The 16,866-nt window shown below is 39.3% G+C and overlaps 2 protein-coding genes across 4 annotated transcripts in view; both read right to left on the bottom strand.

The window, feature by feature from the left end:
* The window catches only part of side-VI (sidestep VI), a 90,474-nt gene extending 87,580 nt beyond the window's left edge, over nucleotides 1–2,894 (bottom strand). For 2 of the 3 annotated variants that reach the window (XM_070207069.1, XM_032435335.2), the window contains exon 1: nucleotides 1,877–2,894. The gene's annotated coding sequence lies outside the window, so the exon portion shown is untranslated. The remainder of the gene's footprint in view (nucleotides 1–1,876) is intronic. The other variant, XM_070207070.1, reaches the window with a different exon arrangement.
* Nucleotides 2,895–14,863: 11,969 nt separating this feature from the next.
* On the bottom strand, nucleotides 14,864–16,586 carry LOC6630658 (uncharacterized). Its single transcript, XM_002053401.4, has 4 exons — nucleotides 16,492–16,586; nucleotides 15,741–16,433; nucleotides 15,348–15,690; nucleotides 14,864–15,296 (listed from the first exon to the last, which is right to left on the bottom strand). Exons 1-4 carry the CDS (start codon nucleotides 16,526–16,528, stop codon nucleotides 14,963–14,965), a joined length of 1,407 nt encoding a protein of 468 aa, XP_002053437.2. The 5' UTR covers nucleotides 16,529–16,586; the 3' UTR covers nucleotides 14,864–14,962.
* Between the last annotated feature and the right edge of the window lie 280 nt (nucleotides 16,587–16,866).

Raw genomic sequence — 16,866 nt, 5'->3', positions numbered from 1 at the left:
TAAGCAGTCAAGTGGCTAAGCAGCTGGCAGAATGGCGACTCATCAACTGTTTTGTTTGGCTATCGATTTAAATAGCGTCCACTCGCATGGCTCATCAGATATTCAAATTAATTGTAAAACTTTTCATTCTCGGTCAGCACACGTGTCGACATATCCGAACGCTTATATATTTCCACTCTCTCTCTTACACCCTCTCACTGTACCACACATCTTGACTGTGCTCATCCTCGTCCTCGAGGCTTGTCAACAAAAGGCAAGCAAAGTGAAAGTTTTCGTGTGCCACGACAATATTTACATGCTGCATTAAACTTGCTCTGAAGTTATGGGCCCCGCTTCGGTACAAAGTTTAAGCCTCGAGCTCCCCCGCCACCCTCTGGCCGAGCTTTGTATTAAAGTTGCGCACACGCCAGGTTCTCCCGTTGGCCAGTTATGTGATTTATGTGCAAGTTCCAGCGCTATTTTAATAATTTAAGCAGCAAAATCAGAGACGTTGCAACGCATGTCCTGCATGTGCTGGCACTGACGCTGGCCGCCTGCCAAGCCACGTTTCGCTGATTGAGCCCCAAAAAAAAATAAAATGCAAAAAATATCCCTAGCATGTTGACAATGGCGCCAGCACAAAGCGCATTTGGCAAGCGCCTGCAGCAATGCAAACTTGTGTAGTGTATGTGTATTTTAGGGTGTGTGCTCAGCAAAAGTGAAATAGCAACAATCTATGGAGAGCACCAGCCACAGCCAGACCAAAACTTGCATACAGCAGCTATAAAAAAAGTAGGACTGTGCACCGAGAGCATTTTAATATGATTTTCATGGCTTACTTTTTCGTCCAGACGACTTACGACTCGCAGTTCGCGATTCACGCATTTAAATAAAATATCTGTCACAAATTCGCTCGCCTCGACTCCATTCGATTCAGTGACTGACTGACACAGAAACCCACACAAATAGCGCATACGCCAAGTGTGCGCAGTCATAAAGATGATTAAAGCCATGGCTGAAATCGAGTAATCACACAAAATTTCATAAAATATTTGCAATATCTATTTTTAATAATATCATTAAATGATGTACTAGGGTACATATGCTATATATATATATATCCTTGCAACAGCATCCAGACATCCAGAGGCTCAGAAAAAACACTAACGTGCGATCGCAACCCGAATAAAAATTAAGTAACACTTATCTTAGCATTGATAATGAATTAACAGCTTATTATTTTTATAAATTATACATATGATATGTGATGTAATTTAACTTTTTCTATATGGTAGAATAACATATAAGTGTGTTTTGGCTAAGTTAAAAAACTTTTAAACATTCAAATTTTTATAAAAACAAATATATATAAATGATATAGTACTTTAGCACTTTAATCTATTTGTTCAGAGCTTGTGTGAATGATATACTATTTAAATCGGTACGACTCCGATATAATCACTACCTGCATTAGAAATACGTATATTTGCATTGTTTTGTCATCATATATTTAACATTAAGAGAGTTCAAAAGAAACGTACAGATGCGCAGACTGTATTGCTCAAGATCATAGATAGATCGTATATCACAACAATCTCAAAGTGCTGCACAATATTTGGTACATAAAATGTATTAAGGATTTGTGCAAGACCAAAAGTCGCGCACTTTATGTTTTAGGGATTTTCAACACTCAATTTGCAGCTAATATCTTTTAGTCTATATTAAACTTTAGAATGTATGCTACATTCGTATTCGGAAGCATTGTCGATATGGTAAAGATGGGATAAATTGGAATACTAAAGTAGCTAAGCATATGTACATAAATAAATGTATATATATATATATATAATATATATATATGTATGTATATGTGTGTCTGCTGAATGCATGCACTTACACTATAAGCCGCGTTGTATCCCTTCAGTGGCGTTTACTCCGCTTATTTTTTGTTTGTTTATTTTTTTTTTTATTTTTGTTTTTGGGCGCTTTTTACGGCCTTTGTAATAAAACCAGCCCGAGGGACTCGTGTGTTGCGCGTAGTTGTTGTTGTTGTTGTTATTATGCTTGGTGCTGCTGTTGTTACTGCTGCTTTTGAGGGCGTGTAAGCATTGAGCAAGTTTTATGCAACAAACGAGACGCACGCATCATCAATTGGCCAGGCGAGGCAAATGGGTCGGTTGGAGCGCGGATGCGAGGCGGCGTGGTAGAGCATCAATAGCAAACAATTGAGCAAAAAATATGGCAAAGTCTTTGGCGGCCACGAGCGATGGAGGGGCGTTACGGGTTGGGGCGTGCGTTGCCCTCGGCTTTATTTAAAGTAGCGAAGCGCAAGCGATGCGAACTTTATTTATGACTCAATAATGTGTATTTTGATTTATGCATTGTGGGCGCGCCCCACACTCACACTCACACACCCACTCACACATACACTGTCGCACGCACAGTCAGTTATTATTGTTGCCTGAAACGACAGACGCTATTTGCATAACAGCACGGAGAAAAAGTGTAAGAAAGAAGGAAATGTTTGGCTTTAGCACGTGCACTTGCTACGACACAGGGACACGGGCACTCACGTGCACACACTCGCACACACACACACACACACACATGCAACAATTAATCACTATGGTTATTTGAGATTGTGCAACACTGATTCCGCACACTCGACTTACAAATTACTCTGTGGCTATTGGCCAGAGCTCCGTACAGCGATTAACGCTTTAACGGTAAAAAGACGCGACGACAGTTTTGACACGGAGTCTCTGTGTGTGCTTTTGTGAGTGTTGAACACGGCACGACAAACACAGCGCTACGCAGCGCACACGACAACTACACAAATCCACGACCTTTTTAGTACTAAAGCGACTTTCATTCATTGCCATTCGTACAATTCGAGCGGCCGACGCGCGGCTTTGGGTATGCCGCTGCCTGTGGCCCTCGCCCGACTCGCAATCGACATCGGGTCGCGCACAAGTTCGAAAAGCACGACCAAGCGACGTTGCGAATCGCATCGTGTAACGGGAGAGAGCATTCAGTGTGCGGGTGGGTACTGCTAGCACTCCCATAGTGGGGCGCTTGTAAGTGTGCCACGCTTTACATTGCAACTTGACGAAACTTTGAGCACCCCGCCGTAAAAAGTGTTGAGTGAGCGTTGTTTGTGGAATGTAAGCTTTAGTTTGAGTTGTTGTAGTTGAGTTGTCCTTCACAGCGTTGAGTGCATGATGAAAATGCGATTCAAAGTAAAGATCTAAAAATAAGCTTAAAATAATGTTCAATATAAAAGACCCAGAGGTATGCCATAAAGTAAAGCTCTGAAACCATATATTTTTGAGAAGAAACTATAAGAATTATCCTTTAAATAAAAAAATGTGTCAAGTTAGCAAATAATTCAACTTTTTGAAAGACCAATTTTGAGATGCATTTGAAAATGTATAATCTAAGGCATTTTGTTAATGCCATGCAACAAACTATTCTTAGCTCTGTAAAATTCATAGTTTTAATTACTGAGCGTATGCTCTATACAAATTCAAAAATAAATATTTTATTTTCTTTTCTATTAATAAGTAATCACCTTATCAAAAAGTCAAAAATTATTGGTTTAGCTAGGCTTAATTTTCTTATAATCTCGGATATCTAAATTCTAGCCTTTTTTTTTTAATGCTTATTGTATTCAATCAAAAATAGCATGCATTTTTATATTAACACAGTTAGCTTGGGTTAGTTGTTAGCCTAGCTAAGTTGTTTCGGCGAGCCTGTTTGGGTTAAATTCTAGCCTATCTCAATTCAAAATTTGTTCTCATATTGCAATACATGAAACAATTCAAGTGGAACCTATTACAACGCACAATGATGTTACAGACTCTCACTATCACGAGTCTCTGGATTTACGCTCACTGTCGCGCACCAAGAGAAAACATATCACTCGGCAGCTGAAGCTTGTCTGTGCATAAGTCGAAAATTATATTGCATGCTGCGCCAAAAATGACATCAAAGCGAGCCCTTAACATTGCGTGCACATAGGAACACGACCTTACCCAAGAGCAGTGTGTAAATATCGGGCATATGGGCATTTTAATTTGTTGACAAAAAATAAAACCTTTTTTATTGGCCAGCTTAGAGTTAAAAAACGTTTGAAACTGACCTGTATTTAATTTTATTTTATTGGGCCTAAATTAAATCTGATCAGTTTTGCTACTCAATAACTCAGTATTTTTTTTTTTAGATTCTCTGAACCTCTAGACTCTTCAATCTCTAAACTTAAATCTCTTACATCTCCAGTTAATATATTACCCTTCCCTGCAGCACCTCCTTTTGTCACCTGGGGCGTTCGCGCTACTAAGACACCTATTCATTAATAAGATTTTCTTTATGCTTATTCGAAATGGTACGCGAAAAAAGGACATTTACTGTACTATGTAATTCCGACTGGCCACCGTTACGGCAATGAGCGCGTGTACGGCTTACAAAAGGCCCGATAAGAAGAGCCGAAGCCACTGCGAGCCGAACGTTCCCACGAGCACTCTCGCTGCATTTTCGAACTCGCACATGCGCCTCATATTCTACTGTGGATGCCAACTTTGTGGATTGTATTCATTTTGAACTTTAACTTAGGAGCGCTACGTAACGGTTTTGCTCTTATACCACTCAGATAAGCTCAACTGCGTCGGTCGTTTGAGTTATTTTTCTTCTTAGTATTTGGTTTGATTAGCCTTTAACCTTTCCGTCGTTCGGTTGCAGGCCCTGTTCACGGAGAAACAATAAAAAATTGAAGAGCACAGTTAGCTAATCAAGAAAATAGGCACCCTAGCTGCCCCAAAAGAATTTACTTTGAGCTCTAATTTGGTATACTTCGCACAAAAAGATGTGCTCATGCCTAAACATTAAGTACAACTAACCAAAATTCCACACACACACACACATACATAGATAGACCCACACAAATGGATATAGAGTATATGGCACCCATGGTTACATCCCACGTCGTGTGGTGACTGATGTGTCCAAGGGCTTCAGCTGCTGGAAAATCTCAACGCTCAACCGCTAAGCATGGCATTTCATCAGAAAACCCAAAAAAAAACCCCCTACTCTCCCCGCCAGACACATCCCAACCGAAACCCCGCTGAAACACCAGCAATGCGATGAGTTGTTGTTGCTGGTGTGAGCAAAGGAAGTGCACTAAGTGCAGTGACCAAATAGCTGGCAAAAGTCCTGACTCCTGAGTCCCGAACCGCCGGATGTGGCGCTGCTGTTGCACATGACTTTATAGCTTTTACGTTAGCTGTTGCTGCTGTGGATGTTGTTGTTGCCATTGCCAGCGACAGTTTGGCTGTAAAGCAAAAGTTACATTAAATTTAAATCATGAGGCGGCGGTTTTCGTGGCCAGCGACTGACGCACGCACACACTGATAAAATGAATGACTGACAAACTGACTGAAGGATTGACTATTTGACAAGTGGAGAAAGTTAATGGCTAAGCGCTGTTAGGCATGTTATCATTAAAAGTTGACTCGATTCACATGCTATGTGCCTTATAAACTGCGTTGCAAATGCGCAAAGTACTATATACTTAATACCCTGTAAGGTCGTTAATGTTAATTTTAAATAAGATACCCTATTATCTTGCGATTCGGTATAAGGAAAAGAAAATTATTTAAAATCTAAAGGCAATTTATACATGTTCTTTCTTTTTCCTTTCTTATTTCTTAATTCAATATGGCTTAGCTAATTGAAAAAATCACTTGCTTAAGTAACTATTTATCTTTTCTTCGGGTTTCCTTTACGATTCGTATATGGCATCTCCTAGTCGAGAAAGACCCAACCATGAACTCTTGCTAAAATTTAAATACCAAACAAACAATTATATAATTGTACGCACCTTGCAGCACTAACATAGGAGACACGTGTGTTGCTGTCCAGGTGTATAAGTGTCTGTGTGCATGTGTGTGAAAGTGGGGCTGGCAACCAATTAATCAACTTGCGTAATCAATGCTTAATGATGCAACAGCAACAGCATAGCGTACCGCGGAATTTAAATGGTCCATAATTAAATCAAACACTCAATTAAACCAACGTTAAATTGGAACAATTGGCTCTTAAGTCGACCAAAATGCTTTTAGTTTGTTGATGAAGTGCTATTACTTCAAGCATTATATATCCTTGATATACATGTTGAAAATCAAAATATTGTTTTCCTATCTCATATTTCAAGTCGGTAAACCCTTTGACCATAACGCCACTTTTCAACTTACCATTTTTCACTGACCGCATTCATTAATTAATCAAACTACAAATGGCAACCGCAACACATCAAACTGGCCAAGACACTGGACTGAACAAGCACTCCCACCATTCGTACTTTTTGGGGCAAAGCCAGAACACAGACAACCTCAAAGGAAGTTATAATTTAATTATCAGGCATCTATTGAAAGTTATTTATGTGCAGCTTAGAAAATAACTTACTTACGCACACCTAGACACACACACGCACAGAGGCTGTTGTGTATGTGTATGGGAGGGGTTTTTCTTTTGGCCAGCACAGCGGAAGCATATCCTTTTCTTTTGTCCTGATGCTATTTTCTTGTGGCTGAAAATTAAGATACTTTTATACTGAAGAAATGAACAAATTTTTGATGCTAAGTATTCCGTTAATTCTATTAAAATTCAACAAAAAAATAGACAAAACTTCAATGGAATCTGAGCAACAAAAAGTATATTTCAATTGTTTATAATGCAATTCAATCCGACTAAAGAATAATTATTCAAATATATATTATTTTCACTCATAGATATTCAAGTGTACACAGTTGCCAAAATACCAGAAATATTGGCATTGTGCAATTTGTATAGCTTTGTAATCATATCCTTGGCCAATGCAGCCAGCAAAGCATTGCTCGATAGACAGGACAAGTGAGCTGGACCGTAAAGAAACAGCAGCAACAGCAGAGGACAACTCCGTCGCCCGGGGCCAGCTGGGGTGGTGGCAACTTGGCTTAAAAAAGCAACAGCAACTAGCAACTCCTTGTTCGCACACCGAGTCTGCCAGGCGATCCATCCATGCACGAGGTGTAGCAAGTTGTTGCAGTGCCACAAAAAAAGTTTTTGGCACACGTGTGTATTCTACTGCTGTTGGTGTTGCTATTGCTGTTAGCAGTTAGTCGGACAGACTCATTCGCTGTTCGCTGGGCTGGGTGACTGGCTTGCTTAAATATTAAAAGTCCAGGCAGCAACAGCAGCTGGCCAAAAAAATAAAAAATAGGAAACAAATACTTGGCAAGGCCAGGCTTGCCCCTTGTCACACGTCGTCACTTAAGCAAAACGCAAAGTTTCATCTGGCTTCTCGCAACTTGCAACACGCTGCGCGCAGTTGGCAGTTGGCTGTCAGTCAACTCGATTCGCCTGCGGTCTTTGTTTAAGGCAAGAAAAGCTGCAACAAAGCGAGGACACTGCAACAACAACTGCGCACAGGCAACAAAGTTTTGTCACACCCACACACGCTCACACACATTCAACTGCGACGCTCATTTAACATAAACAAACTACGCTCTTAGTTACTACTACTACTTTTTTTTCCTGCCACAACTTTTTATTTGTTTTTTCTTGCAACATTTTTAGTTCTTTTGCCCTTGCCACAAAACGTGTTTGGAAAATTAACGAAAAATTATGCCATGTCTTTCGGCTAACCAAAACTGCTGCAAAACTGCAGTAAAAAAATATTTTAGCCATTGAAACAATATAAATCTCAAAAAATTAAATTTATTATAAAAATTAAAAAGCAATAAGTGTAAGGCAATCCATTGAAAGGCGATGTTTAATATGAAAAACATCAAATGGGAGACAACAAACACACTTGAGTAAAATATAACTCTAGAATTGCTCGAAAATGACCAGCAGGAATTCGCAGTTAAGAATTGTAAATATGCAAAGGAACAAGGGTATTCGTACTGATACTCATTGTACAATACGCTGCCACCACAACGGCCAGCACTCATACACATGCACACAAATAAGGGCCATCTATCAGCAATACATGCACGTATCTCAATATGTGTATTCATTAAATTTGTATAAACAAATAGGGATAGCATATATTTTGTGAAGGAGTCGGCGTTCCGCGCTGCTGCCATTATCCAGGCAGATATAAAACAAGGAAGAGAGTTGCAGAGCGACAGAGAAAAAGAGAGAGCTGGATGATCCATCTTTGCTGTGCTGTTGCTTTCTTGTTCATGCTTGCCTTATAAATACATGTGTGTGGGCGCGCGTATTTTTGTAGGTGTAGGTGTAGGTGTATGCTAAGCCCAAAATAAGCAAAACGATAGCCTAAAAAAACAAGTAACCGTTTTGTTGGGCCAACAATGAAAACAAGAAGCAGCAGCAGCGAAAACAAAAAAAAACAAAAAAAAACACACAGACACACAGACACACACACAAAGATATATGCAACAGCAACATGTACATGAATTTGCCTTATGTTTGTTGATTTTTCTGCTCGTTTTTCGTTTTCCCTCGAATAACAGCAACAACGAATTTACAATTTCAATGTGGCCATGCGAATGAGAGATACGTAGATATATCGGACCACATGTAACTTAGCCGAAGAAGCAGCAGCTGCAGAAGAAACATTGGACACGCCGGCTACACCTACAAATATTTTAACACCGAAGAACTTTTTAGTTGGCCAGTGCAGCTGGCAGAGTTTTATGGTCGCCACGTTGACGACAAAAGGAGCTAAAAACTCTGGCTAGAAGTTATCGATGTTGCACTTAAGAGTGTCAGCTTATAACCACCCCAAAGATACAACTCTAGCGGAAAAACTTTCTAACTTGCGCTTACTTCTATTTGCAAAAAGATTATCGCCTTAAAAGCTAATGGTTTAACCAGGACCAAGCTACTGTAAGGGAGATTCAGCATCGAAACGGAGCATTATGAACTTGTCTCTCACTTTAAATACACTTTTATGCTAATGAATACAAACAAAACCTTTTTTAAAATATTTTTATAATTTCTGGCTACACTATAGATACCAAAATGGGATAGACAACAAAAATATAATCAAAATATCATCAGAAATTCTAACGAATTGCCTACTTAAAATTATATATTTAATCAGTGTTATTTTGTACGAGAATCCACAAGCTAAGTATCTAGTTAGCTATGTCTCAAATATATATTAAATCACTAGCGGATATAACCTGGCCTTGCCCGGGACACGTATTAAATATATGTTCTCAAAAACGTCACTTACCAAATCTTTGACCCCCACTTCCAACATAGAGGGATGGATTTCCCAAAACGTCCGAAACACCCCTCAAATGAATGTGAACAAAGAATATATATAATATTTTAGTCACATTTACACTTTGTATACATTTGCATATGGTGCGGGGGTATAAAAAGGATCGAATGATAGCACAATTTTTCAACTCAAAGAACCAAAGCGAAAATTGTGGGGCATAAAAAGGCTTAATAATAATGTGGACACAATTAATTATATACAACCAATTATATATTTAGGGTTTCTGATTAAGATCATGTTTCATTTCGAAAATTCCTGTTTGTTATATCGTACATCCAACACCAAATCAATAACAATTTGTATTACTGGTAAGGGGTCCCTTGCTTTGTGGCTGTTATCGAATTGTCACCCAATCAACTGGCTATTTATTCATTAGGCTTAATTATCTTGTTGCTGGCCAAGTGCAGCAGTAGCAGAAGCAACAAAGGCAATCAAATGTAATTAAACGCGAGATTAACTCTAATTATAATGAATTAAATGCAACGTCACTTTGGCCATTGAGGCGAGTGAAGTGCAGCCTCGGCATGGCACAATCATCAAAGGTGCAATTAACTATTAACAGTTTATCCAAAAAGCTTAAAACATAATATAAAGCCAGGCAAACACAGATACAGGAGTGTTCACGTGTAAGTATGAGCTGATTAAGGCCTGGTTAAGACCGATGCCGATCTGCGGAATGGCGAATTTACCGGACAGACGCGGCAATCGATGTCATCAGGACCAATTCCATTTGCATAATCAATGCATATTTGGCGGAGCCATAAATTAACAAATAGAATTTAATTGCATACTTTCGGGCGCCGATGCAATCCCACATACAAATTAATAATTCATTAATGCGCATTAATTGTCGCGCTGCAGCAGCAAAATCAAAAACCCACAACGAATAGCAGCAAATAAATGCTTTATGCTTATTGGCTCTACAGCTGACAACGACCCCCTCCTCCTCTCCAACCATTTGGCCGATTAACCCCTTTGCCAATCAACCTGTAATCCAACCAAACGCCTGCAAATTAATTGCAGCTTTTGTTGTGGTAAAAAAATTATATTACTAGAGTAGCAAATTTATGAGAGAGCCGTTAATATGCATTGCAATTGATTTTTTTATTTTCGATTTTATCAGCCGTGCAATTTTGTACTCTGAGAGTAATTGCATGAAAGTATTGCATATATATATATATATATATATATATATAAATATGTACATGTATATACTTATATATATAGTCAAGTATATATTTATACATATATATACTAGCGGGCACGGATACAAACATACAAACATTTTCCGCCAATTTTGCTACTGGCGAAATTTCCCATATGGGATCAGCGATTTTGCTGACACACATATTTCGCATCGCCCAAAAAATCATTGAATCCCATTTCTTCCGAAGATTCTGAATTCTGTGTGAGAAACACATCTGAAATGATTTTTCATATAGATCTTTGGAAATGAAAATAAAATGGGCGAAAGGTCACCCACCAAATATTTGAAACCCCTTTCTCCGTAGGAGGGATGGATTTTCCAAAAAGAGCGAAGCACCCCTCAAATGAATTTGAACTAAGATCTTTAAAAATTAGTTTAATGGCGATCGGATGGTAAACAAAAAAATTGCATACAAACGTTTTTCGCTTATTTTTTTTACACTTGCGGGAAGAATTTCCTGAAACCCCGTCTTAAAGTGCACCCACATTACATAAGATGACTACAATGAAAATTTCATCTTCTTAGCTCTTACAGTTTAGGCTGTACCTTGATCACCAATCAGTCTGTCAGTCAGTCAGCCATTCAGTCAGGACAAACAGTTTTATATAAAGAGTTATGTATTTAAGCTGCGTTCATTTAATTGTCGCATGCTGCGATCGGCATGCACCCATCAGCTTTGGCCTAAGATTGTTGTTTCCTTCTCTACGTGAGAAGCATTTTAAATAAAAGAAAAATAGCGAATTTCTGACTTGAATATTTCAAATCTGTTGCTATTACAAATGGACAGAAATAAAAATAGTCAAATATACGAAAAGCTACAAAGTTGCAACATCGATTTGAATGCCCTTATTGAACAAGGATATATGCATATATATTAAAGAAACAAAGAATGTCGTTAAATGATAAATTTAATCTACCCGCAAGTAAGATCATTTAGTTTAACATATAATATTCACTTTTGTTATGTTGATGATCGAATCAAAGGATAAACCATGACCATAATGTCATTAGGCCTGAAAGCAAAATATTGGAAATTTAAGAGCTACGTGCAGTAATTAGAATTGACTTGAATCATTCTGTTTAAGTCATTCTTCTAGTAAGCAATATAAATCATTTGCTTGGGAAACCCAAATCTTTTTTGCATTATGAAAGATACATTATACATAATGTGTTGCTAGATACCTATAATCAAAATTGAATGCAGCTACTTTTAATAGGTTCCACTTTCAGGTTTTTTCGTTAGCATCACATAAGTGAAGTGTGCTCACGTGCATGGGCAACCTTTTAAAACCGCTTGCCCACTTAACGGTGTACAAAACAAACATGCACCACGCATGGGCACATGCGTCTCACGCACAGGCACACATACAGTCACATAATGCTAGCACACACGCGTACACATTGACAGGATGCGTGGTAGCTGCGTTCCATGAATTCAATCAATTTTAACGCAATTTAAATTGCATTCTCTTGTGAAAACACAATGCGTGGCGTCTACACACGCATATACAGAGAGACATGCACACAGAAATGCAGATAGTATGCGCACACACAAACGCACACAGAGAGATACTGAGACGTGAGCGCACATTATACTGCAAGTGGAAGCATTGCAATGCGTTAATTGGCGGCCACGCCCCAATTGTCAGACCACGCAGCAGAAGGCGTCCTGCCGGGCACAAGCCAGGATAGCGCAGGCTATGCCACAGGCCGCTGTCTTGCAATGCCGACGTTTACATTGTTTCAACTGCCATTCACATTTATAGTTGGCACTCTATGTCCTTCCCGATGGCCATGATATGCCACGGCTGGGCGCATCCTTTTCACATCGCCTCACTGTTGTTTGAACAAAAGCAACTGTTGCGTAGCCGCAGGCGAATGCAGCATGCAATTATGCTATTCGAGCAATAACTGTGCACCCTTGTTGAATATCATTTACAATCCTTTATGTTTCAACAGAGTTAATGTAAAGATAATCCATTTTTGACTATGAATGATAACTGATGTTTAGGCAGCTTCCGAAATCGATACTCAACTCACCGCCATAGAGAAAGATACAATTACAAATGTTCAAGGAATCAACGAGTCGTGAGAGCTTGTTGTCAGGTCTACCACTTACGGAAGCGAATACAGTGAAGCTGGCTTATAAATTGTGATGTAAAGGTTTAGAGTCACTATCAATAATTGAACTGAATTTTTGTCTGGTAACTTTAACAAGGACTTAACAAGAAAGTCAAAAACAATGTCAATATAAAATTATTGGACTGAAGTAGAATTAAATGTGATGACTTGTTACTTTAAAGCATTTATTTCATCAAACTGAAAGTTTATTGTCTGCAAGGTGGGAACCTTGTTGTCTACTGAAAACATGGTACCATGTCAATATATTTAACATTAGGTTTTTTTTGATAATATTATTAAGAATAGAACCTGCACAATCATAATTTAGTACCTTAACAACACATGGATGAAAAAATGTAATTTAGAGCCGAGCCCCATACTGAAGCCCAAGCAGGGAGTAGTCCTCTTTCGAGCGGGCTGTGGTGTCTCAGAAATCCTTCGCTGTATCTGCTTGAGTGCCTTCCAATCTGTTCATTAACTATATGCACTTTGAGGTCTTTATGGAGTGTAGAACCACGTACCTATCAAGGAGAGTTGGTTATCTGTCATAGTACCTGATTCTGCTATCCCAAAATCTGCACTCTATAAAGCCATATTAGCTCTTTTGCATCTCAGCGGCAAGGTCCTCCTTTTATTGTTGAGCCACCGCGGACTTTGACGACATTTTTTACCGTAGCTTTGAGGTGTGGCCCAAAGCTAAGACCCTTGTCCAAGGTGATGCCAAGATATTTAACTTGTGGCGGCGCCAAGGTAACTCTGGATTGGATATGGGTATGCATTCGCTTTTAGAGAGTGAAACATGGGTTTATTGATTTGAGTGGGTAAACATACAAATTCCATCATGAGCACAAAGCTGCGAGAGTATCAAGATTCCCCTGAAGTCCATTATATGCTTCTAGGCACTAACATTAGATTTGCAGAATAAAAATGCTAGCATCGAATATGTTGATAAAACAGATTGTGACATTTAAATCTAATATTTAAAACCAACTGAATTAATTACTTAAGTTGCTAACTACATATTTAATAATATTACAAATCCAGAGATCCAAAATACAAAAAAGGGGCTTAAAATCAGTCTAAAATAGAAACGCTTATTATCACATTTGGTTTGTGTGTGGCAGTTACATTTTTTTTTTTTGTGTGTGCAATCCCTTTTAATGTTTGCACAATCCCTTTTAATGCGCACAATTAATTTCGTTATGCTTTGTCGCCTTTGACATGTCAATGGTTATCTCGGACACACACACACACACACACACACACACACACACGTAAACACATGCACACGCACAGGCAGTGTTACAATTTGCTAAAATGTCGGGGCTTAGAAAATAATGCGAATTCAGGTCGCTCCTCAAACCTGGCGGATGTGCGCATCGAATAATCATTGCATAATTATGGGCGTTTCACGTTGCATGTCGCGATGTTGCAATTCGCGATTTTTTGCGCAGTCGTAATTTAAATTATTTTAATTTACACGCACACACACACATCAAATTACAGATACATTTGGTTCAGGCATAAAAGCATTGACATAACATTGGAAATTAATTTTAAGCTATGGTCGGCACACCCGAAAAACCATCAACAAATTGTCAGCGTTTGCGTTCATTTATTGAATTGATTTCCCTCGTTTTTACCCCCTACCCAAAATTTATGCTGTGAATATTCGTGTTTACACTAAAGCCGAAATGCGTGTGGCTTCCTATATTTGGTATATATTTGATAAGGGAGATGAGGAGGCTATGAATTCGCTGCATACAAATCTCTATATGTGTGCGTGTGTGTGTGTGTACGTGTATTTACGTGTGTGTATATGGGTATGTGGTGGTACGTGATGCGATTAGAGCGACTTTAAATCATGAAGCATTACAATTTGGACGATTACAAAAACGAGTTTTACGTAAATTTCTGTTTTAAAAATTTAATTAATTTTGCGCTGAACTGGTAATAGTCAATTATATTTGAACTAAAATTTTCCGTTGACATTTGCCTGAAAATAACTTGCCCAATACTAACACATTTATGAAAATACGCATTTAGGGCAAAGCCAAAAATATAAAAAATTCGTTAAATTCGTTTTGCTCATCAACATAAGTTCAGTCCGGCTTGTCACATTTTTTTTCAATCTTCGTGGGAGTATAAACTTAATCTAACTTAAACAAGAGAATTTTGCGAATAAGTTGATTGAAAGAATATTTAATACGAATTGAGTTATTTTCCGCTGATAATTGCGAAATGAATTTTTAGCCAAGCCAGATAAATTTAAAAACGTCAATTTTTAATACACATGCTCTTAAAAAAAATAAAATAAATAAATAAAAAATATGGGATTATGAAAATCGTTTAGGCCATGTCCTTTACAGTTTATACAGTTGGAAGTACTCGGCATTGAGTGCGCGCATCTTGGAGCTGTGCCCGGTCTGTTCACACTTCAAGTAGTGGGCGCGTATAAAGATCATGTAGGACGTCTCCTGCTGTTCGCTAAGCGGCAGCTCGTGTGTACTGTCAGCGCTACAGGCACTCACGGCCAGCTCGAATTGGCAGTGGTAGCAGCACAGCTGCTTTAACTTGCCCTGAAACCGAATGTTGCCATAGGAGCTGCGGCGGCACAGGACGCAGCTGTACTTGTAGCTAGCTGCGCAGTCAGCTAGCAGAGGCAGCTGCGGCAGCAAGGACTTGGCGCGATAGGCCCTGCGTAAATGTTCGCTGCAGCGGATCAGGATATGATACTGTTGCACTTACCACTTCTGTGTGTTGTGGCCATGTGCAGTTTCGCCATTGTATACATAGGCAGCCGCGTGGCACATCTGATGTAGCAGTGTCTCAATAAGCATGCTGGACTCTCGAATATTTGCCGAGAGCAGAAAGCGTGCGCAACGCTGCCTGTCAGACGCAAGGCTCAGGACACAGCTACTGGGTTTCTTCTTGTTTTGCTGCCACTCGATGCACTGCCGCAGACCACAATAGAAAATCACATGGTTAAACAGGCTAAATAAAGACTTGGTCAAACGCGCTTTACAGCTGTCAAAGCTCTCCTGGCGATAGCTGAGCGCAAAGGGATGACAAAGGGCAAGAGGCGTGTCCGCTACAGAGATAATCTAAGCTATGCCGATTGCAGATTAACAAGCTACTCACGATTTAGCGAGCTCAGGAAGCTATAGTAGCACATCTGTTGCTCCTGGATTTGTTGCACCAGCCTCTTATGCCAGCCGCAAATACGGGCTCGTTTCGCCTCGCTAGGCAGGGCGCTCAGTTCGATAGGCTCCTTGAACTGTTGCGGCGTTTGCTGCTCAAAGTAGTTGGCATTGATGCGCAGCACATTTTCTTCAAATAGTTTCTGCTTCAGCAATTCAAATAGCATCAACTCTACTCGTGGCAGCTGCTTACGCCTTGTCTTTGGCTCGGGCTCTGGCTGTGGCTGCACTGCTTTAGGAAGCCATTGATCAGTGTGCGCAGACGGTTCCGTTGCCTCAAGAGATTCCTTCGGATTGTATAGTGGACGACGTGCATCGGTTAATCCCAGAAACTTATCAAGACATTTTCTCAGCTCAACATCTTCATCAACTATAGCTGCAGATGCTGGTTCACAGTGTACAACAGCCGCATGTTCACTTAAATCTAGATAGATGAGTAAACGAGATGTCGTCTGGTCCTTTTGACTACTCCCACAACTCATGTTGTCAAGCATCCACTCGTCTTTATTTACAATACATTGCTTCCTGCAATGCTCCCGATCTATCTGCGCAGGTGAACGCACAACTCGACCGCTTCGTGTGGTGATGAGATTGTGGCCGTGTTTTGGGTACTTGTTTGGTTCGAATCGAGAAGCTAAGCAACTTGTAAGCGTTAATAGTCATAAAAAAATCTATTTGAAATCGCAACTTACTGTACAACTTGCCCATGTTACAAAGTTTAGTTTTCATTTTAATATCTTTGTAGTATATAATTATAAAAATATTTGTTTTAGCAGCTGACAGTAGCATCAAGTTCATAAGAAAAAATATATATTATTTCAAAACGCTGCTTTAAGGCTTGCATGTACCTACACGTAAAATAGAGTACTGTGCAGTCGGTATCATCCAACAAACACTTTCATACTTATTCTGCTCTTAATAAATAAGTAAACATCATGGTATATGAAACTAAGTGCTTACTTTGGATACAAAAGGAAAATATCAGCTTCCTAGCACTTAGCCTCTTATTTTTTTTTGTTACCAACAAAATGCTTAACATAACCAAAATCGACAACAAGAAATGGCCG

This window comes from Drosophila virilis, chromosome 2, assembly GCF_030788295.1.
Source record: "Drosophila virilis strain 15010-1051.87 chromosome 2, Dvir_AGI_RSII-ME, whole genome shotgun sequence".
In the NCBI taxonomy this organism is placed as follows: Eukaryota; Metazoa; Arthropoda; class Insecta; order Diptera; family Drosophilidae; genus Drosophila; species Drosophila virilis.
Note: the sequence above shows the minus strand (reverse complement) of the source record. Positions and strands in the feature narration are given on the sequence as shown.

Bases quoted from the DNA above. Each gene is read 5' to 3' on its own strand.
- LOC6630658 (XM_002053401.4), bottom strand. From the start codon at position 16,528: ATGAAAACTAAACTTTGTAACATGGGCAAGTTGTACA. The intron at 15,691-15,740 runs GTGAGTAGCTTG...TTATCTCTGTAG, and splicing joins CTTCCTGAGCTCGCTAAATC to CGGACACGCCTCTTGCCCTT. The intron at 15,297-15,347 runs GTAAGTGCAACA...ACATTTACGCAG, and splicing joins GGCCACAACACACAGAAGTG to GGCCTATCGCGCCAAGTCCT.